Source organism: Rhinolophus ferrumequinum, chromosome 9 (genome assembly GCF_004115265.2).
Source record: "Rhinolophus ferrumequinum isolate MPI-CBG mRhiFer1 chromosome 9, mRhiFer1_v1.p, whole genome shotgun sequence".
NCBI classification, from domain to species: domain Eukaryota; kingdom Metazoa; phylum Chordata; class Mammalia; order Chiroptera; family Rhinolophidae; genus Rhinolophus; species Rhinolophus ferrumequinum.
The window spans coordinates 16,433,630-16,456,177 of NC_046292.1; the positions used below are offsets into that span (position 1 = coordinate 16,433,630).

The 22,548-nt window shown below is 52.7% G+C and overlaps 1 protein-coding gene and 1 long non-coding RNA gene across 2 annotated transcripts in view; one reads left to right on the forward strand and one right to left on the reverse strand.

Moving 5' to 3' along the window:
• The window catches only part of LOC117026848 (uncharacterized), a 29,085-nt gene extending 20,381 nt beyond the window's left edge, over positions 1-8,704 (forward strand). The window contains exon 3 of the long non-coding RNA XR_004423830.1: positions 8,601-8,704. This is a non-coding gene — a long non-coding RNA (uncharacterized LOC117026848). The remainder of the gene's footprint in view (positions 1-8,600) is intronic.
• The window catches only part of MYOM3 (myomesin 3), a 49,164-nt gene that overhangs the window by 18,025 nt on the left and 8,591 nt on the right, over positions 1-22,548 (reverse strand). Inside the window, exons 6-20 of the mRNA XM_033113981.1 lie at positions 20,664-20,759; positions 19,007-19,095; positions 17,005-17,049; positions 16,402-16,542; positions 14,672-14,833; positions 13,944-14,085; positions 12,739-12,938; positions 11,939-11,992; positions 11,410-11,537; positions 8,495-8,678; positions 6,040-6,214; positions 3,372-3,493; positions 2,811-2,998; positions 2,422-2,548; positions 1,176-1,354 (exon numbers count right to left, since the gene is read on the reverse strand). Coding sequence (XP_032969872.1) covers positions 1,176-1,354; positions 2,422-2,548; positions 2,811-2,998; positions 3,372-3,493; positions 6,040-6,214; positions 8,495-8,678; positions 11,410-11,537; positions 11,939-11,992; positions 12,739-12,938; positions 13,944-14,085; positions 14,672-14,833; positions 16,402-16,542; positions 17,005-17,049; positions 19,007-19,095; positions 20,664-20,759 — 2,032 coding nt within the window. The remainder of the gene's footprint in view (positions 1-1,175; positions 1,355-2,421; positions 2,549-2,810; positions 2,999-3,371; positions 3,494-6,039; positions 6,215-8,494; positions 8,679-11,409; positions 11,538-11,938; positions 11,993-12,738; positions 12,939-13,943; positions 14,086-14,671; positions 14,834-16,401; positions 16,543-17,004; positions 17,050-19,006; positions 19,096-20,663; positions 20,760-22,548) is intronic.

Genomic DNA, 22,548 nt, shown 5'->3' on the forward strand with positions numbered 1-22,548 from the left:
CGACATGCGCTGTATTCTGTTTGTTCGTTTCTTATTCTTTCCACAATGTTTTGGGCTTCTTGAACCTGCCTTCTTGTTTCTTGGTGCCAAGTAAAGGAATGTTAATGTGTGGTCTTGAAAACCACATACCCTCTTGCCTATTGGTGAAAGATACCTCAGGAAAATGAGTTGGAGAAAATAGTCCCTCTTTCCCTAGACTACAGAAAACAAAATCTAATCCATAGCTAATCCATATGATGGAAACATTCCTTAAACAAAGGAGGCCTCTGAGACACGCTGGCTTCAGAGATAGACGCTACCACCTGTGAAAGTGGCCTGGTGACCTGGAAGTCTGTGATTCTCACTGATTGTTCAAGTTAGCCATCTGTGTCTGCTAAGAATGCTTCATTCGACACCTTTGTTTTCTGGCATGTAAAAATATCTGGGAGTTGTCTTTCTTATGCCCCAGGGGGGTGGGGGTGGGGTTGTTTGTGCTTTCTTTTCTCCTACATGTGTGGATGTTAAAAGCACCACCACCGGTGAATAAAACCAATGGTTCTGCCAGACTTCTTATTTATCCGAAGAGTTTAGAGTTTGTTTCTCATTTAAATTAAGAAACATATATAGGATGGATATATTTTCACGTCAGTACAATCACATAGGCCTACCTCATTCATTATATGATTGCTACTCCTTAAATTGCTGGAGTCATTTTACTATGTTGCATAGAATTCCACTTTAAGGATACACTATGGTTTATTTGAGCAAACCCCCTTCTGATGGACATTTAAGTTGTTTCCAAGTTTTGCCCTTATAAACAATGCAAGAATCAGCATCATTGTCCTTAGAGCTTTGCATACTTGTTTAATTATTTCAAGGGATGAGCTTATCCAAATACTGATATATATATATATATATATATATATATATATATATATATATATATATATATATATGAGTTTTTAGGGAGGAGTCTGCCCAGAGTGGAGCAGGTTAAGTCTACAGTCAGCCAGACCTAGTACTAACTCGCTGTGTGATCCTAGGTAAGCCACTTTCCCTCTCTGGTCCTCTGCTGCCATTCAGTGAGGGCAGTGGTCCCTGAGGGCTGTTTCAGCTCTGATGTTCTATAGTCTTACCAGGTCCGGTGGCAGGGAAGGCTCAGGGTGGGTCAGAGGAGGAAGAGGGCAGGAACTCACCCTCAGGTGGGTGCCAGAGACAGGGTCTGGGGTGACTGGCTCCCACTGCTTAGAGCCTTCTTCCCGGAAACTGATGAGATAGCCTGTGACTGGCCCGGCTCCTATATACAGTGGGGGCTCCCACTTCAGCATCAGGGAGGTGTCCCGCACCTCAAATGCCTGCACATCGTGTGGGGGACCTGTAGGAGATGGGGTAGAGAAGGAGTTGGGCAGCCAGGCAACCAGCCCGACAATGCGATGGCCAGCCAGACAGCCAGGTATCGAGCTGGGTGGTCAGTCAGCGAGCTTGTCAACCTGTCAGTCACAACCAGGCCTGGAAGTGCCTGCTCTGGGCATAGTGGGGACCTGGCCAGCCTTGGCATCATGACAAAGCTTGATCTGGGACTGAAATAGGGTGAGCTCAGCATCACTCCCTCCTGAACCCTCCCCGATCTGCCCATCCCAATCCCAGACAGCAGTAATCCTTCTAATGTCGTTTCAGTGTGTAGCGTGTGACCTCTAGAGTCAGATCACCAGGGCTCATGTCCCAATTCCACCCTTTCAGACTGGGGACTGTGGGCAAGTTACTGAGCCTCTGTGTTCCTATCTCCTTATCTGTAAAATGAGGATGATAGCACTTATAATAAACGTAGCACTGTTGTGAGCATTAATGACATAATTTATGGAAAGTGTCAGGACACAGTAAGTACCCAGTAAACTTTGCCATTTACAATTACTGTCTATGGACACCCGTACTAATTATCTGCCATTCAGGTAAAGGAACTGAGCTGAACAGAACGATGGAAGGTTGTGATCCTTCCTTCCTGGGGTGGCGGTGAAGGGCTCGTTTGTGAGAAAGCTAACAGGGCTGTGGGAATGGTGTGTCGGGTGACTAGCCCTCTCGGTTTGTCCAGCCACTGGGGTGTGGGACTTTCAGTGGTAAAACCAGGAAAGTCCCAGGCAAACTGGGATGAGTGGGTCACCCTCGCAGTGGCCAGAATCAGAGCTCAGATGATGTGTTGAGCGAGAGGATAGTTTGTGCTGGGGGTACAGGGCCAGTTGATGGCCAAGGTCAGGGGTCCTCCAAGGCAGGGTTGAGACTGTCTGTGTCAGAGATTACAAGGACAGTTGGTGGAAGGGGCCAGGCATCTTGTGTCTGGGACCAGCAGATCAAATGTGCACGCACAGAGGGCTCAGCAGCATTTATCTCATTGGTTAGATTTGGGGAGGCGGGCATGCTGAGGTCTCGCCCTTCCCAGCCTCTCACCTGGCTGTGGCATCGTCCACTCTTTGCACTCAAACAGGCTGCTGGGTACTGACAGCTCACCAACACCTGCCAAGTTGGCCGCCCGGGCGCGGAACTCATAGAAGTGGCCTTCACGAAGGTTACTGACCTTGAAAAGCAGAAACACAGACTGAAAGCTGAGCCTAGGGAGGAAGGGGACGAAGTGCAGCAGCAGGGAAGAGGTTCGGGGCAGGAGTCCATGGGGGCTTTAAACAAGAGTGGACAAGTGGGTCCGCACTTGAAAGTTAGCTGGATTATTGAGGCTGGGGAACCTGAAGACTCTCGGTCAGCCTCAGAGCCTCCGACAGTGACCTCCGATCTCCACCCACACAAGTCAGGATACCAGGCTGGTGGCCACATTCCAGCCTTACCTTGCAGACCTGGGTGGGGATGGGCTTCTGGTTGACTGGATGCCAGTCCAGTTCCTCCGAGTCGTGCTGGTCCAGGAAGTAGCCCAGGATCTTGCCGCCTCCACGACGTTTGGGGGGTTTCCACCCAATGACCATATCATTTTTCCCACAGTTTAGGAGGATGAAATCGTATGGGGCAGATGGTGTAGCTGTGGGGAGACAAGGAGGTGAAGCCAGGGGCAGTGGGGCCTGGGCGGGCCAATAAGACTCCTCCAGTGGGTGCCCACCCTGCCCCGGGGGTGCTAACTTAGCCAGTGGTGCCTGCTGGTAACCTTGACTCTGCCCTTGCCCCGGCCCCCAGGGCACCTAAACCTCAAAGCTGGTCAGGCCTCACTGCATAGCCTCAGGCCATTGTTACTTCCTTCCCAGAGGAAAACGCGGTCAGGGTCAGCTCCAGCTCCCTTCCGGGGCTTATCCCCACTGGCCTCTGGGATTGGGCCCTAAGGGTGTGGTCCTCACTCCCTGCCCCCCCAGGACTGCCCCTTGGGGCGCACAGGCTGCACCTGCCCTCTTTGGACTTACCCAGAGCCTGCTTGACCCTGATGGGTGCGGTGGTGGCTGAGCTCTCACCTACCCCGGCCTCGCTGACTGACCGGACACAAAACTCATACTCCTTCCCCGTCCTCAGCCCAGGAACTGTAAACCTGGGAGAGAAATGTGCAGCCTTCAGGGATGGCCAAACGGTTCGCAGACATTCCTGAACTTTCTAGAACAACCCTGTGGAATAAGTGGTTAATGAGTGTGGTAGGATTTGAGGGTTGTGGGCCAGTTCTTCACTACAGATATTACCTCTGCCCCCAAAGTGACACGTGCATCCTGAAGGCTGAGGTCCTTAAGGTTTTAAAGGTTTTAACAGTCAAAAGGTACAAACTTCCCGTTATAAGGTAAGTAAGTGCGAGGGATGTAACGAACAGCATGGTGACTAGAGTTCACTGCTGTGTGGAACATGGCACAGGTGTTAAGGGAGTAGATCCTAAGAGCTCGCATCACAAAGAGTTTCCTTTTCTTATTATTGTATCTATAGAAGATAATGGATGTTCACTAAACCCGTGGTGGTAATCATTTCACAAGGTATGGAAATCAAGCCATCACGCTGTATACCTTAAACTTACACAGCGATGTATGCCAATTATTTCTCCATAAAACTGGGGGGAAAAAGGTTTTAAAGGATGCGGCTCTTCTAGAGCCCACCATGAAAATGCGAGAGTATTGGGAATGGTACCAGTTGGAGGCCCACGTAGGGGACCCCTGAACTGTGCTACCTCGTACATCTCCAGGACTGTGGGCCTGACCTTGAAACACAGGTGGCTCTTATGAACCACACCTATGCTGTGATTTTAAAACACGGAGTCCTTTAAAGACCCCCAAAGAGAATTGTTATTCAGAGACATACAAGGACACTCTGGTTTGGAGAAAAGTGTCCACTTCATCCTGTCCCTTCTTAATAAGACTCAAATTGTAGACCTCTCTCTCCCTTTTCACTTATTAACATTTTCCTGTAGCAAATCTTGGTCTATATTGAGCTTCTCTCAGTCGGTTGACCTTGAGAAGCCCTGAGGACTTCAATCAGATATTGATGGCTGACACAACATCAAGCTCCCACTTCAGGGACATGCACATCTAAGGTGCAATGTGCCTTTACGAGAGGGATGCAGCACGGAGGGGATGATGCTCAGGCAGCACCCGACTCCCTGGACCAGCCTCAGTGACAACGGATCACAACAATGATCATAGCACGTGCTGGTCTAGCGCTGCCTTCCACAGAACATGTATAAAGTCAGGCACTTGTCACAGCATCCTCTGAGGAAGGTGCTATTACTTACCACTGCTTTGCAGATGAGGATGAAATTGAGTGTGGGAGGGACGCTTAGGGATCAAACTGTCTAGTTTCTTTATTTCCCAGGTAGGGAACGTGCCCCCAGAAGGAAAGAGGCCACAGCCAATCGGGAACACAGCTGGGCAGAGCCCAGGTATCCTGAGTCCCAGCACAGCACCTGCCCATTCAGTATTCGACCATCCATCTCCTCAGACATTTTTCTGAGTGTCTCCGAGGAGCCAGGTTCTGTGGCGCCCCGCGGGAAGGAGGTGAGCTGTCCTCCACGGCCCACCTGAGCTGTCTTAACGCCATCACCCTGGGCAGCACTCTTGGCAGCCGTGTTCAGCCTCTTTCCAGCCGTGACACAGGTAACTGATGCCATACACACGTGTGACGAGTTCTCTGCGAGCCCCCTCCCCCCTGGTGACATATTCCCCAGGCAGGCTCCACTCTTCATATGACTCTACCTCTACCTCAAACCCTGCTCCCTCCCCCAGGGAAGTGCACTGAATACCCGTGGGGGAGAGATATTCTAAGGATAACCTGGAGTCTGAGCTTATTTGTCAAAAACCTGGTTTTTCTCCAACCTGGAAACTTTAGCAGGAGCAAATCATGAGTGACCCCTCACAGCTGATTGTGAGGCGCCCAAGATCAGACGGATACACGTTCCTGTTCCTTTTTCTGGGTAAGATGATCTAGGGGCTTAGGGCCCAGGGTGAGGGGACTTCAGCCAGGTGTGCTCAGGGCCTGGCCAGTCGTCGGAAGAAAAGGGAGGGGAGGGGTGTCAGCATCTGAGCCCCTTACCCGACAGAGCCTCAAAACTGAGAAAAATCATGAGCGCAGAAGCCTTGAGGCTGACAGCACCCAAGGACCAGGGCCTCAGAGTGAGGTGGGAGCCTCAGAGGGGAGCGGGAGGCTGAGGGGGGAGTCCATGCAGGGGCACCAGGTAAGTGAGGAGTGGCTGCAGGGAGCCTGCATTCAGGCCGCCCTGGTCCTGAAGCCACTGCTGCTCTGCGCCCTCTGCCTCTCTCTGTCTCTCAGCTCCTGGAGGGACGAGACCCAGTCAGCCACCTCTATCTGCAAACAGTATGCCCTCAGCATGTGTCAGCTCAAAAGGCCCTCTGGGTCAAGTCCCAGTTCCTCTGCTTACCAGCTGAGGGCGTTGTGGCAAGTGACACAACCGCTCTGTGTCTCAGTTTCTTCACCTGTGCAATGATTATAAAAATATTAGTCCTAAGTTCAGAGGATTGCAGTTAGAACTGAATGACCTAATATATGAAAAGAGTGCCCAGTGTCCAGTGCCATATCGTGACACGGTGGGCTTCATTATTATCATGGCTTCTCCTGGTGCAGGAAGGGGTGGGGCAAACTCACTTATTGTCCTGGATGGGTTTGTTGTTAACTGTTTGCCACTCAGATGATCCTGCCTGCCGGGAGTAGATGTAATAACCCAGGAGCTCTGGGCCTTCTTTCACAGCATCCCAGGTCAGGGAGACAGAGGTCTGCGTGTCTCGGAAAGCTTGAACTTGAGCTGGAGGAGGGAGAGTAGCTGAAAAAAAAAGACAACCAGAAACGTGGACTGAGTAAGGATGCTGAGTTATACAGCACGAATAGGATGGGGACGGGTGGGGTGTAGAGAGAAGCAGAAAGGAGCCCCCACAATAATCAAGGGTGGAACATGGATTCCAGACAAGCCCTGGGGTTTTGGGCAGCTCTTTCCTTGTCCTAGAGGTGTGTCCCAGATTCTTGCATTCTAAAAGTCCTCTCCCCTCTTACCTCCAAATTTTTCTACTTCCTCACAAAAGCCTCCATTCATGAATCCTTACAATCTCTCTCTCTGTCTCTCACTTAGAATTCCCCAAATCTTCAGTTTCCCTCAGTCTTTATCTTCAATCTCTAGAAAACTTGATTTTCTTTCCTTGAAACATCTCTACTGACTTTCATGGCTCCCTGAGACTAAGCTCCTTGAGGTCGGGGCTGCCATGATTTGTTAAATGTACGGATGGATGAATAGATAGATAGATAGATAGATAGATAGATAGATAGATAGATAGATAGATGAATGAATATATGAATGGATGGGTGAATGGAGGGCAAGTGTAGGAGCTTCCTCCTCTTTCTACTCCTCAAACTCCTTATACATCTTTTGGTCGCTACCCATCTTTTTTAGTCCCCAAATGTGGGACTCCTCCAAACTTCGGGTCTTGCTGAATTTTTCTCCTTTCCTCTCATCTTGAGGGTCTGTTATTCTCATGCCTTCAACCATCACCTGGCTGCAGGTTATTCCCCAGGCGTTACTTCTCGCCCTGCCCTCTCTCCTGAATTCTAGAGCTCATCTTCCATTTCCCCCAGACACATTTCCTTGTGTTCTGGTAGTGCCTCAAAGTCAACAGAAAAAGGCTGACCTCAGCATCCATCCAACATAAATCCGATATCTATTGAGTGCCTACTCTGAGCCAGGCCCTGCCCTTGGCCCAGAGGATGCACTGAGAAATAGATTTGGGGCTCCCGCTCAGTGAGGTCCTGTCTGCAACTTCAGCCTCTCAGGTTGAAGACAGTGTGGCAGTGGATGAAGGCTGGGTGGAGGGGAGATGCTGGAGGGAGGCCACTCAGGACCCGCCCTGCCCAAGAGATCTGATTCTACCCAAGGTCAAGAACTTGAGCTGAGGAGATCCAGGGTATAGAGTAGTCCTCAGGCTTTAAAATCATGACTTCAAAGAGGGTTTCATGACATGAGGAAATGTTTGTGATATAATGTAATTTTTAAAAGTAGAATGCAAACCTCTACATGTGGTTTGACTGAACTTTTAAAAAGACACATGATATGCATGTGGTCAAAATGCTAGAAACCCAAACACTCAGGTGCTCAGAGTGGTTACCCCTGGACAGTGGAGTCATGGGGGCGGAGGCATTTCTCTCTCCCTCTGTCTCTCTCAATTTCCTCCTTCCTTCCTTCTTTCCTTGCTTCCTTCATTCCTTCCTTCTTTTCTTCCTTCCTTCCTCCCTCCCTCTCTTACTTTTTTGCATTTCCCACTTTTATATAAATTTACTTTTATAATACAAATAAACAAATACCTTTCCTTTCTTTCTCCCCTCTCCTCCCATCCCCTCCTCTCCTCTCCTCTCCTCTCCTTCCTTTTATGAACTGTACTAGAAGCTTGCCCTAAGGCTGGCTTGTGGTCCAGAGACAGACTGCTCACAGCCAATCAGAAAGCATTCAGTGGCCAGGCCCTAAATCAAGCCTAAACGTTAACTGGACCAGAATTAAAGAAAAATACCACTTGTCCACCAACACATTCATGCTCGTTACGAATATATCTATTCATCTGGCAGGTGAGGACACCAAGGTTTGCAGCTCAGAAGTGACTTGCCCAGGCTCATTGCTGTGCTGCCGATGAGAGGTGTCCCACCTGTGAGCCAGAGTTCAGGGTGGGACAGCTCAGCCCCCACCAGGGACGGGCCAGGAGGTCTGCTCAGGAGGCTCACTTCTGGCTGCACAAGGCAGGGCTGGGAGCTAGTTGGAGACCTTTAGAACTGAGGGACCACTTGGGCACCCTCAGTACCTGGACCCAAGTGGATTCTGCAACCTGTGAAGTGTTGTTCTGGGGGAAAAAAATGTCTGTACTTCCATGAGCCTCCTGCCCAGAGAAATGTGATTGCTGATATTCTAACAGTTTACAGCCCTGAGATCATGTTGCTTTTGGTAGCTTCATGGTAGGTAGAAGGGGTCAGAGACAGGGAAACAGGCATAGCCTTGGGATCCTGAGCCCGGGAGGCTAACAGACCTGCTTGGCCTGGCCTGCCCCCATGTCCTACATCACCCAGGTACCTGGCTTCCCGCTCAAGGCGATGGGCTCGCTGGGCTCTGAGGGGTCACTCATGCCACACTGGTTCATTGCTCGCACTCTGAAGACATACGACTTCCCTTTCTCCAGATCCAAAAGGGCGAATCTTGGGGATTTCACAGGAGTTTCTGTGCTGATGGCCTCCCAGGTACCACTACCTATGACCGACTGTGACAAAGAAGAGAAACGCACATTGGGTAAGTGGTTGCTGGGCGCTCCCCACACATGCTGTCATTAAGTTCTATCCCAGCCTGGGCTGCCCCTGATCACCTGAGCTCTGGAACCACCTGCCTCCTCGCCATCTCTACCTGGATGGCTACTGAGCATCCCACATCCAACATGACCAGAACTTGACCCTGGAGCTTCCCCACCACACCAAACCTGCTCACACTGAGTCAGTGGTACCCATCCTTCCAGTTGCTCAGGTCCAAACCCTTGGAGGCATCCTGGACTCTTTCCCTCACACCCCAGATATGCCCCATCAACAAATCCAGTTGGCTTTACCTTCAAAATGTCTCCAGAATTCAACCATGACTTACCACCCTAATGTTCCCTGCCACAACCTTGATCCAAGCCATCACTGTCTCTTACCTGAGTTATTTTAATAGCCTTCTAACTGGTCCGCCTGTTTCTACCTTTAACTCCCTTCAGTCTTTTTATCTCCAAATGATACCGTGTTTCCCCAAAAATAAGACCTAACTAGAAAATAAGCCCTAGCAGGATTTTTCAGGATGACATCCCCTGAACATAAGCCCTAATTCGTCTTTTGGAGCAAAAATTAATATAAGACCCGGTCTTATTTTCGGGGAAACACGGTAATCTGAGGGATCCTTTGACAACACGTCAGATCACATCCTGGTCTGCTCAGAACCATCCCAAGCCCCATATCTCCCTTAGAGAGGAAGCTTCTCCGGGGCCTGACCCCCGCTACTTGTTTGCTCACCTTCCATACTCCCCTTTGTCCCTCCACCACGGCTCTGTGTCCCCTGCTGTGCCAGGCCCAACCCCTGGCTCTGGGCCTCTGCAATTGCTAGTCCCTCCCTCCTCGCCCCTGTGCTTTTCCTCCTGAAATCTCTTGGCTGGTTCCTCATTTCCTTTAGGCCTTTATTCACAACTCACTTACAGGGAGGCCTCCCTAGTCCTTTCATCTAAAATGTCAGCAGCCCCTCCCCTCAACACTTCAAATCCCCTCCCTGCTTTACATTTTTCTCCTTAGCGCTACCACTAGGTAATGTGCTAAGTGTTTTATTCATTTATCTTGTTTATCATTGGTCCCCACCCCCTACTCTAATGTTAGCTCCAGCGGCAAGGATTTATCGGTACCCAGGGCCAACAATAGTACTGGCACGTGGGAAGTGCTCAATCTGTGAGACAAATATGGATGAATTCTCACAACACTGTGCAAGGTAGGTGTTAATTTCCCCACCAATGAGGAAATTCACGTTCAGGGAGTTTTGATAACTTGGCTGAAAGTCATGCATCTACTAACTAGTGTATTTAGTATTAAGCTCAGGGGTGGGTGTCCTCACACCTGCTCACTCTCCACAGTGTCAGGGGCCTCATAGGCAGCCATCGATTCTGCATATCTGGTAGGTAGAGGGGGAAGGTGACTGAGGCACCCAGAAGCCACGTCTGCTGAGTCAGGTATGAGATTCAAGTCCTAGAGGCACCAGGGGACCCACTGACCCGGCCCGCCTTGTTCTTTTCCATCCCATGGCCCACCTGGCTCTCAGTGACCTAGGACCCAGCTAGGCCAATAAACCGCTATAAAAACCAGTGAACACTGCTGATTACCTACTATGTTCCAGGTTCTGTCGTAAGTCTTACGTGCTTTAATTAATTTGTCCCTCATATTGATCCTATACGGTGTGTACAAATATTATCTCTGTTGTACAGAAGAAGAAACTGAGGCACAGAGGGACTAAATAACTTACCCAAGGTCACACAACTACTAAGTAGCAGAGACAAGATTTGAACCCAGGCAGCCTGACTCCAAGATCTTGACCATTATGCTCTATAGCCTCACAAGACAAATCCTCAATTATGACGGCTTTCCTGTCATAATAGGATCACCTATTATGTGAGTCTGCAAAGAGACAACCAAGCCAGAGACACCTCCCCGGAACTTTTTAATTAATTGATTTACTAACCCTGTACCGTCCACCTACTATGTGCCAGGGTCAAGAGCACCTCTCTGGGAAGCATTTACAGGCCCAGGGCTGCCGGCCCCGGCTGCGTGTCACACCTTATTTCACCCTCACAGGGTAGGTGCCCAGTCTATGCTGGAGGAAACTGAGATTCAGAGAAGTTAGGAAACTGCCTCACCCAGCAGAAGTCAGGATTGGAACGATATTAATGCCGGGCTGATTTTCACTCTGCCGTGCGGCCTCTCCTCCGCTGTGAAATCCACTCCACGCAGCTGCCCCCTCCCCAGACACCTGTCCCCACTCTGTCCCCAGTGAGAAATGCCTCCTAGTGCACTGTCCCCCCACCCCCAGGCCCTGTGAGTGTCACCAGGCATGACACTGGCTGGTAGGGACCAACCTAGCTTCCCTTCCAACATGGCTCTGGTCAAGACGAGATGCTTGACCTGAGGAGAGGCCCGATGTCAGCCAGGAAAGAGTGGATTTTACTGCTGTTATTGTTGTCTGTGTCTCTAATATTGTGTGTTTCCATGAACAGCTTCAGAAACTGCCATCAGTAACTGGCCTCTCAGGGCTGGAGGTCACCTCAAAAGGTCATTTAATCCATCCCCCTGCTTCTGTATAGGGTCATGCTCAGGCCCTCCAGGCGGGGGACTCTCTTCTGTGCTCTGAAGGCCTCCCCAGGACATCCCTGGTCCCACAGCATGTCTATTTCTCAGGCTATCCGTGGGCTGGGGGTCTTGGGGTCTCCATACCTTCTCCAGAGAGTATGTCAGTGGCGCTTTGCCTCGGGGTCTCGGCTCCTCCCAGCCCAGAACCACGTAGGCTTCATGGATCTCACTGGCATGGACATTGGTCGGGGGTGAAGGGATGGTTACAAAGTCTAGAATGAGAGTCATCCAGGGACAGAGATGGGCGGGCCCTCTGAGACCACGAATCTCAGCCCCTCATTTCACAAAGGAGGAAACTGGGGCCCAGAGAGGGTCAGGAACTTGCTCCAGGTCCTCCAGCAAGGCTGGGCAGAGCCAGAGTCAGCACCCAGGCCTCCTGATGTCCTGCCCAGGACTTTCCACCTCCTCCCCGAAGGGCATGGCAAGACGGGCCACAATCACGGGCCACAATCACAGAGAGCCCTGGCTCCTCCGACTAGGCCCCTCCCACCTCACCTCCCCACACTTTGACAACGGACAGCTTCTGTCTCTTTGCCAGTTTGTGTTTCAGAGTTTCCGGAACCATAAAGTGGGTTGGAATCTTGAGGCAAAGTGTCAGGAGATTCACACATACCTTCAAAATCATCTGTACTGACCGTGATCTTGTTTCCCAGATCAAAGGGGATCTCTAGGATGTAGAATAAAGCAAGTTGGGGGAGAAGCAGGGGTGCAGGGTATGTGGGGGCTGGGCCAGCAGGGTCAGGGAAGGACCTGTGCTGCTCTGGGTGCTGATCCCTCCCCTTGTCACTGGCCCTGGCCTCTCAGCCCCTCACTGTGTGACTGCAGGTGGGTCCTCCCTGGGCTCCAGTATTCTCAGGGGTCCAAAGTGGAGCACCGCTGCTCCAGACCCCGAGTGATGCTCTGTCTTCTTGGGACAAATGGGGACAGAGAGGAGAAGTGATGTGCCTGGGGTCACGTACGTAGGGCACGGTGGAGCTGGGAGGCAAACCTAAGTCAGAGCGACTCCTCGGGGCTGAGAGGGCTGTGTCCCCTCACTACCCCCTCCCAGGCTGGGGGTTCCTGAGGCAGAGCTGTTTTCTGCCTTCGGATTAAGAGCATCTGAAGAAGGTGCTGTGGTCCTCCCGCAGATTAGCATGTCCTGTGGACAGGTTTGTGTTTCTTCCATGAGACTCGCTGTACCTGCCCCCTCAGGTCACGGGCTCCTAAGGACAGCACTGTGTTTCCTCCAGTAGACTACGGGTTCCTGAGGCTATGTGTCCTCCCCAGATTAGGGGTTCCTGAGGGCTGGGCTGTGTCTCCCCCCTTAGAATAGGGCTTGGAATGGTGGCTGTGCCACCTGTCTCCGGTATGAGTCAGTGCTGAGTGTGCTTTGACTGATGCTCTAGAATGTTCCTTCAGGACTTCCGTACCCACCTATCTTCCTCCGGGCTGCATCATGGTCACCCATGACAACTGGCTCTGAGGCCTTGGAGGGGACGCTGCCGCCTGCTTTGTTGAGGGCTCTCACCCGGAATCGATAGCTCTGACCTTCTATGAGGCCTTGGATTGGACACCGACAGGTCCCGCCGAGGGCCTCGTGGCAGGGCACCCATTGCCCAGACTCACCCTGGCACCTGTGGGAGAGAGGCCCCAGCGTCAGCCCCTGGTCATAAATCACACGTTCCCAGTTCGAGCCTCTACCAGGGCCGTTTCCCGGCACTGGGCTGCCTGCCCAGCTTGTCTCAGCCAATGAAAGTCCTGCCCTCCATTTAGAAGCCTGGCTCCAATCTCGGGCACCCAGGAGGCTGGGGGCCATCCCCCACCTCGCATGAGGGAACTTTTCTGCGTGCCGGGAGCTGTGCTGTGCCCTTCACATTCGTCATCTCATTTAATCATAACGGTCCTCGGAGTTAGGTGTGATTACTGTCACTCTCCAAAGGGAGACACATGGCCTAGAGCGGTGCAGTTAGGATTTCGCCCGAGGGCCGCCCAACTCCCTGAGTCGGAATGCTCCCCAGATTGACCCTCAGGTCTGGGCTTTCTGAGCTGTCTGAGTACCACTGTCCTCCCTTTACTGGCTGGATGGGCCAGTGGTCACAGGTGGGTGCAAATCCTGACTCCATCACTAATGAGCAATGTGACTTTGGTACATTGTTCCCCAGTTTCCTCATACGTAGAAGGGGGCATGAACCTCAATGAAATAAGACATCCAGCTCCAGGCACATAGTCTTCGAGCCGTCAGTGGCAGGATTAGGTGTTACCTCAAACCAGGGCCTCTGAGCTGGTAGCATGTGAAGGTGACAGGGTATCCTGGGCCCTCCCCCTTTGTGGGGTGCCCTCTCCCTGTGGGGTTAGTGCTACTCCAGCTCTGTCTGTCACTTAGGGAGGCAAGTAGCCAACCAATGTACTTGTGTTCAGGTTTCAGGCCCCGCCCAGGGTCAGCTCCTGCTGCAAATGTTCCAGAGGGCAGTGGCTGATTCCAGTGGTGGAATCCCAGGTATCAGGGAACACCCTTCCACCGTCTCTAAGTTACACAACACAGTCTACTTCCTGCCCTGTTCTGAGGCTGGGCATGGGGCTCCCTCTTCCCTGTGGCCCCCTTACAACTGGGGACTCTGCCACTCAAGGGGGCAACTCACAGCTCGATGGAGTAGCCGGTGACCGGGCTGCCCCGGGTGTCACTGGGCGGGGTCCAGGTCAAGATGAGGCAGTCTCTGTGCACATCCAGGCATCGGACATTTAGCGGGGAACCTGGCGCCCCCCGCTTCTCAGCTGTAGCATCTGAAACCCAGGGAGGAAGCTCTTCCAGTCCGTGCCAGCCTGGCAGCTGCTCCCTCCCACTCCGCCCAATATCCTCTTCTCAGTAACATCCAGGGGCTCAGTTTTGATCTTGAGGGCCAGGACCTGAATAATGGCCTCTCCTTTTAAACAACAGCATCTTGGTCTACCATTTATTAGGGGCCCATTCCACACCATGCACCTTGGTAACTGGCATACCTAATTACTCTGAGCCCGGGAGCAACTCTCCATTTTGTAGATGGGAAAACTGAGTCTCATAGAGGAAAATTGACTTGCCCAAGGTCACCCCACTAGTGAAGTGGCAAAGCCAGGGACTAGAATCATCCCAGCCCACACTCGACCCTCCCTCCCCAGCTCCCACAAAGCCTGAGACTCTCAGGTTCTGTCCTTTTGGAGGGCCATAGGAGGCCACAGAGATTCTTAAGAGACTCTAACCCAACATCCCTACTTATAGCAGGGAAACTGAGGCCCCAAGGAGCAGGGGACTTGCCCAAGGTCCCCCAGCAAATTGGTTGAGGGTGGATCCCTGGCCTCTGGGCTCCAGCTGCCCCTTCTGTCCCCCTCTCACCTTTCACAAACACATAGGTGCTCTGTTCCCGGAGCCCAAAGGGTGAAGACACCTGGACCGTGTAGAGCCCCTCGTCCTCCTTGTAGGCGCAGGACACCTTCAGAGATGCCTGGCGGTCTGCATAGAGGGTCTGCCTGCGTCCTGAGGACCTCAGTAGCCTCCCTGTGCGGGGAAGGGGTCCAGTGTGAGCTTGTGGGGGGTCCTTGCCTCACCTGGGAACCTGCAGATGCTCTGAGGCTCTAGGCAGAGGTGGGGCTGGGAGTCGAGGAGTCTGCCACTGAAGGGGCCGGCTCACCTGCGGCTCAGCTGGGGAGTCAGGGAGGGGGGTGGTGACCTCTGGAGCTTTGCCAATGTGGCTGCTCCACTCTTCTGTAGAAGGCTTGGGGGGTGGGGCTGGGCCCAGGGAAGGGGCTTGGGGTTCAATGAGGAGAATGAAGCTTTAGGGTTGGGTTGGCAGTTCAGTGAGGTGTTGGAAGTTCTGTGAGGAAGTGGAAACCAGACGTGGGGCCCTTTGTGAGGAGCTCTGTGAGGGGGCAGAGGACTCACAGAAGGGTCTGGGGCTCTATGAAGGGAGTGGGAGCTCAGTGAGGAGGATGTGAGCTGAATGAAGGAAGAGAGGACTCCTTGAAGGGGAGTGGGAACTCAGGAAAGGGTGCTGAGAGAGTGAGTGTCAGTGAGGAGGCTCAATGGCGCATTGAGGGGGGTCTGGGTCAGTGAGGAGAGGAGGGGCTCAGTAGGTGGGACCTTAGTGACAGGAATGGGGACCCAGTGAAGGGGCTCTGGGACTCAGACAGTGGGCCTTCCTCCGAGGCCACGCTGTTGGGCTGTCCTGCTTTTTGTCCCACTGCAAGGCCCCTCCCTCCGCCTGTCAGCACCTCTATTCTGGAAGATCTACAGGTTGAGAACACATTTCAGCCATGTTATCGCAGCTGTTTCTCAGGGCTCCTCATGGTTCCCCTACTCCTCTGTCCCTGTGACCAGCAGGTACAGCCTCCCCAGGCTCAAAGCTGAGGGCTGCTGGGGGCCTGCTGTACTCCCTGTCCTTTGGCTGCAAGCCTGGTCACAGATGGGGCAGGAGATCCAGCCGTCCTTCTCCTCCCTGGCTGGGCCACTTCTTCCTGCCTTAGCGGACCAGCCTTGCCTGTGACACCCCCGGGGGTGTTCCAGTTCTTCGGTAATAATTATTTACCGGCACCCATACCTTCACTCTGAAAAGCCTTATGCAACTGTCACAACCTGCCCTGACACTCCTTGTGCCATCCTGCCTCCTGGCCTTGGCTTCTGTTCCTGTGGCTTTGAATGCCATCACTCACCCCTAGGGTGCTGATAAGGATCCTGCAGACGCACGGGGCCGAGCCAGGGCCCGACCGCAGGCTCTCAGTGGGCAGTGGCTACAAGTGTGCTCTTGCTTCCTCCCTCCTCCCAGATGGAGAGCCCCTGGAGCTCATGCATGTCTGTGCCTATCGCCACCCTGGCACCCAGAACAGGCGTGACACACTGGTGCTCAGGGACCACTTGTAGGGTGACTTGATCTGGACCCACCTGGCTGTGCTCTGCTTCCCTCTGCCTTTTCAGCACCCATAACTCAGCTGGTCCTGGTTGGGGGAGGAGCATAGCTGAGTCTCTCTCTCCTCTGGGGGTCCCAGGCTGAGGGACAGAGCTAGGGCTCTCTAATCCCTCTCTTCCACCTCTGCCTCTGAGGGCTGGAGACCAGGACTGGGGGTCCTCACCATCTTGGAACCATTGAATGTTCTGCGCAGCATCTAACACGTCTTCCGAAAATATACAGGTCAGGGAGAACGGTTCCTTCTCACGGGCAAAGACTGGCTTCAGCTCCGATGTGAACTCCACGCTGGGGCCAAACATCAGTCCTGGGTGGGAACAGAAATTTAGGGCAGTAGTCTTCTGAGGCCGCCAACTTAGCCTGGGGTGTAGGTGGGTGTGAGGACCCTTCTGGGGGGTGCCCCCACTCCTCTGGGTTGGGAGTCACAGTTCTCGAGATAGTCTTACCCAGGAGAGGAGGCCTGGTCCTGGAGGGTAGGGGTAGGGAAGACATTTATCTAGGTGGGACCAGATGAGCTGAAACAGCAACTATCCAAAGGTCATTTGTCTTTTTGGCTCAGTTTTGGCCACAGGACAGCTCAGCAGCTGCCTCAGGACCCTCAGAAACCAGTCTGCAAATGTTAACAGCTCATAGGCAAACCCCACAGGGACATCCCTTAATGGGCAATGAATGGCTGTATCCTAAAGGGGGGCTGTGGAGAGGGCTGACGAGGAGTCCCAGACACCCGCCTCCCGAATCCCGCCCCCCGTCCTACCCCCAACCTCCTTACTTTTAAAGATCTCTGAATCGAAGCCAGCATCTTTCCCCAGGTAAGCTGCAAACCCAGAGCACACGGAGTTTGAGAAGGTTCAGACCCACGTTCCTGCTAGATTGTGAAGGCCTGGCCTTTGGAAGTGGGTTTGAGTCCTGGTCTATTAGGGGCTCCCACTTTGGCTTTGGGAAAGTCCCTTCACCCCCTGTGCCTCAGTTTCTACCTCAGTAAAATGGGGACCACGATTCCCACCTGATGGTGGTGGGGTTCTGAACACCTGAGTTCATATGAACAAAACCCTCCGCCAGAGCCTGCCACACAGTTGGTGCTCAGTAAATGGTGGTTTCTTTCCTCTCCTAAACTCACCGCAGCATTACACACTGTCTTCATAGGGGTGAAGCCCGATCAAAGTGGGATTTCTGGGGTTTCTGGTGGGGTCAGGGAACGCTGGCAGGGGAAGGGGCAGCGCTAAGAGAGCCATCTGGGGGCTAAGGGTCACATCAAGGAGATGTCGGCACAAAGCACCAGAGAATAGTAACAGCTTTTGATTGTTCACATAGGGAGTACTATGCGCTGCTTGTTAACTTGTTTAACCCTCATAATACCGTCTGTTGGTGCCATTAAATCCTCTCTACAGATGAGCAAACTGAGGCGTAATCACCCAGCTAGCCTGAAGCCATCGTGTGACACCGGTCCCTGGAAAGGCACTTCCTGAGCGAGGCCCAGAGAGGGCCAGGAGGCTGCCCAAGGTCACACAGAATCAGTGGAAAACTCTGGATTAGAACCCAGAGCTTCTGCCTCCCAGTCCAAGGCCTTCCACTAGGTCTACCACAGTTGCTATGGAGACAAGAGCAGGGGGAGGGGTGGTAGTGGCACTAAGTGGATGATCTTTGCAGGAGCCTGGCTGGAGCCTGGAAGCCAAGAAGAAGCCTGATTGATCCGGCCTTGCTGGCCTTGAGAGGAGGGGTGGGGATCTGGAGGAAGTGAGGGGAAGAATAGGTGGACAGAGGGGGTAGGGCCCCGATGCCTGACCTTGGGCTTGGTTCTGGGCACAGCCTAGAGGGACAGCTCAAATTCTACACACAGAGCCTGGCCTAGAAGTGGGGACAGCTGCCTCTCAAGAGCTATTTGGGGAAGAGGGCAGAGGGGGTGGAGAAGACTGTGAAGGATGGTTTAACAAGAGCTGATGAGAGGTGGGGAGCAGGGACTCCAGCCAGTCTGCTGCCCAGGGAGTGTGTGTGTGTGTACACGCACACATGCAGCTTCTCTCTCAGGGGTGCTGAGGTCAAGGTGCAGCATTGTCCTGGACCCTCAGGTGTGGCTTCCTGGGCTGTGTTCTGCCCTGGTCATGGGGTGGGGGAGGGAGACTTGTCCCTTCCCTAGAGCCTAAATAGCCAAGCTTTACCCATACTATCTCGTTTAATCACCGTGCGTGTCTGAGGGAGGTAGTAAGAGTCTCTTGTATAGATGAAGAGGCTCAGAGCTGGGAAGGGGCTTGTCCAGGCTCACGTAGCCAGTCAGCGGCAGAACCAGCACGTGAACTGGGGTGTCGCTGACTCCTGAGCATCTCCACTTCTTTATGCTGTGATTTCAGAAGCCCTGGGGTAACTTCAGATGCCCAACTGGGAAATAGCACCAGAACCCAAATCAGGGAGTGGGGGTCAGGAGGGGCATTGGTAGGGCTTGGCCTTTGCCCCTGAGGACCCCTCAGCAAGGCTGGCAGGGCTGACTGGTCTCCCAGAGGCCCTGAGCTGGATCTGGACCCAAGCCCACCCCGACAGGACAAGCACACTCTTTGGAGACAGCTGTATGGACTGTGTAGTCTGACGGCGGAGACTCACTTGCTCCGAAGGCCCCAGGGAAGCGAACGTTTCTGTGGCTGGCCTGGTCACCTGATCCCAGGCCAAATACCCCAGTTCCAGTGGCCCTTCCTTGAGTCTGACTGCAGACCCATGTCCTCATCTGCTCAGCCTGGACTTGCTGTGGGCAGGCCTGGCCTTTTGGGGCCTGGAGGACTCACTGCGGACGAGGACTTTGGCGAAGGAGGAGGCCTGGCCATAGGCATTCTTCACCATCACCCTGTAGGTGGCTGCATCCTCAACGGTGCATCTGAAAAGGAGAGAGCGAGACGTGCCCCCCAAGATTGCGGGACTCCATGGGATCCCCACCTACAGGTGGGAAAGGCAGGGGTTAGTGGGAAGGCCTCATAGGGGAGACTCTAGGCTCTGGCCAGGCCCCACTTCTGAAAAGCTGTGTGCCTTTGGGCTGGCCACTGCCCCTCTCCATGCCCCAGTGTCCACCTCTGAAAAACTGGGGACATACAGCAGCCTCACCCCCTCAGGCTGAAGAACTTTGAAAATATGATTCTTGTTACTGACTCTGCAGGATTAGAATGGTTAAGTGACTGCCTCCTGCCCTATCAACACTTCCAGATCAAAAGCCTGGAGCAGGAGCAGGGGCCTGGGCTTGCTCGAGGCACACTGCCAGCCTGTGCCAGAACTGGGCCAGATGCCCAGGTGTTCTCAATCTCAGGTCCTGGTGTCCCCACCAGCCAGGCCAACACTGTCATGTTTCCAGTGGAGGCTTGGGCCAGCTCCATCCCAGGGGCATCTTAGTGACAAAGAGAGTAGTTGGTAGGATGTGGCACATCCGGTCCCATCAGTAATCAGGGAGACCCCTTGGTGCCCCCTTCTCTGGCTGCTTGGGGAAGGAATCTTTCTTGTTTCAAGAGCGAGTCTCGTCTGCCACTACAAGTTCGCCTCGTCCTGCATGCCTTCTGTGACAGTGCAGTCCATGGGACACCTCCCCTTGTGGCATTTTGTGGTCAAATGTTTATGTCCATGTGTCCCTACTTTGTTCATATTTGTGTCTCTGAAACCCAAGTTGGCTGGGGTGGAGGGTTTGGTATATTGGTAAGAACCCAGATGGAGAGAACTGGCTGCAACCCAGGCCCGGCCCTATACAAGACGTGTAAGACCTTTGGCCTCTCGTAGTGTCTGTTTCCGCACCTGTAACAATGCTTCCACACAAAAATGGTGGTGGGCATTGTCAACTGAACATGTAAAGCACCTAGCAGAGGGCTTAGCACCAGGAGGAATCCAACACGTGGCAGCTCGTATGAATGACACATACTTTGGGGAGGATGGTACTTTCCTATTCCCATCGGCCTCCCTTCATGTGGCCTCTTCCTTCAAAACCACGCCATAGACTCACCATCTCCTGAAAGGCCTAACTCTCTCCTCCAACTGCTTCCCCTTGCACTTGTATGTATGTGTGCGTGTGTGTGTGCGTGTGTGTGTGTGTGTGTGTGTGTGTGTGTGTAATGATTTGTGTTTTCTCTCCCCCAGCAAGGAGCTCTCCCAATTTGCCTAGCTCAGCATGCTGTCCTTGCTACCAGCCTCTGGGTCCACATTTCTCACTGTGTATTCTAAGGCATTGGAACACCATGGGGGAGAGAAAACACATTCTTGGGCCCCACTACAGACCTATTTAATCTGAATCTCTGGGGGTGAGAGGAGGGTCCACCCCATGAATCGATATTTTAACAAGCACCCCAGGCACTTCTGAAGATGAGGCCCACTGGGGAGATAGCTCCGAGGATGGGTTTGGAATCCTACTCTGGCTTTGGGGTTTTGGGGCTTAGGGGATCATGGGTCATCCAGGGCTCACAGTCTCACCTCCTAATCTCCAGGGTCAGCAGCCCGTAGTTGTTGGTGATTTTGTACTTTCCGGCAGGGAAGAGGCGGGGATCGATCTGTATGTCATTTTTGTACCTGTAGAGACACAGGGGTCTGTGGCAGACAGTATGGTTCTGAGCGGGAAGCATCTGGAGCCTCTTTCACTGCTCGGAACCTCAGTTGTCCTCATCTGTGAAATGGGAGTAAGAATAGCACTGACCTAGGGTTGTCGTGCTGATTAAATGAGATAAGACGTGTAAATATTTTCTCTTGTGCCCTATAGATGCTCAAGAGTTCATTCCCCTTCTGGCGGGCAGGAAGAGGGAGGCTGTAATTAGGGGTAGCTTTTCCTCCCCCTATTGGGGTACCTCTGGGGACCTGGCCCCAGTTTTTCCCTCCTCTCTGAAGGGGGTTGCCAAGGGAGGTACCCCCATCCCTACCTCCCTGTTGACCCCCCCAGGACAGCAGTTCTTTATCTCTTGGCTCTTGTTAGGCTCACCAGAGGAAGCTTTAAAATTTCTGTGCCCAGATTGTAAACAAAGGCCTTTGGGAATTTGCATCAGAAATTGCTAATTATTTTCCTATAGGCATTCTCCTCTTAAAGAAATAGAATCTATTATCACTGAGCCAATATACCAATATACTAATATACCACTAAATATGTAACATCTTTTCTAGCCTCTTTTTCTGCTAGGTGTGTAGCTATGTGACTGACTACGTTTTGTCAACAGAAAGTAAGACAAATATCATATGGTTGCTTCCGTATTTTTATGTCCTTTTTATGTCATTGTTCCCTCCATCCTGTGGCAAGAATATAGCCGTAAAGACTGCCATCTCGCATGGGGAAGACAAGGGCTACGCCCTCTAGCAGAGAGCAGAATGGGTCTGAATTCCTGAGGATTCTGAGTGGAGTTGCCTTAGCAGTCCTACCCTGTCTATATCAGACATTTGTATGAAAGCAAAATAAACTTCTATCTTATTTAAGTCATTAAAAAAAAAAAATCTCCATGCCCAGGTTGCATCCCAGGTCAATAAAATCAGAATTTCCGGGGGCAGGACATGTGCATCAGTATTTTTTAAACTCTCAGGTGATTCCCAAAGGTGGCCCAGTGGATCACCCCGCTGATCCTGGGTTCCACCGTTTGTTTCCTGAGGACACTGGGGTCTTGCTCTCCCTTCTGTGGACACTAGACAGTGAGATGGCATTGCCTCTGTTCATAGCCCATTGTGTGTGTATGTGGGGTGTGTGTGTGTGAGCTCTGAGGCCTGAGGAGTCAAGGCTGGCGAGTGAAAATCTGTGAAGGTTAGGAGGCCTGGGTTCTTGACACATTTGCAGGATGACCTAGGGCAGGTCAGTGCCCCTCTCTGGGCCTGTGTGTCCATGAGGCCGTTTGTATGAGGGTCTGTCCCAGCGGTGGTTGAGATTAAAGAGGAGGCCTCAGCCGAGAGAGGGAGCCCCAGGCTCAGTGTGTTGCCTTCCTTGGACCTGGCTCTCCTCCATGCCCTGTTTGTCTCCATGGCAACCAAACAGTGTCATGCCCATGCCCTACCACTCAATCCCCAGGCTACACCCTCTTCTGAAAGAAGCCTAACTAGGTCTCCTGTGGGGAGGGTGGTGCCTAATCTGGGTGCTCAATCTCTCCACCTCTTACAGGCCTGGGGACAAGGTCAGGACCCCAGCCCCCACCTATCAGGAACATTCCAGACACCTCAGCCTGGCCAGTGTCTCCCTTGCCCGGAAAAAGCAGCAGCTGCAGTTCTGGGAATAACCTGGATAGCCAGGGACCTCAGTGCTCATCTTGCCTTCTCTCTGGGCCTCTCCTGCCAGTACAGTGGGCCCTCGCTGGCATGGGCTCTGCTGATGACCCTAAGGGCAGCAAATCAT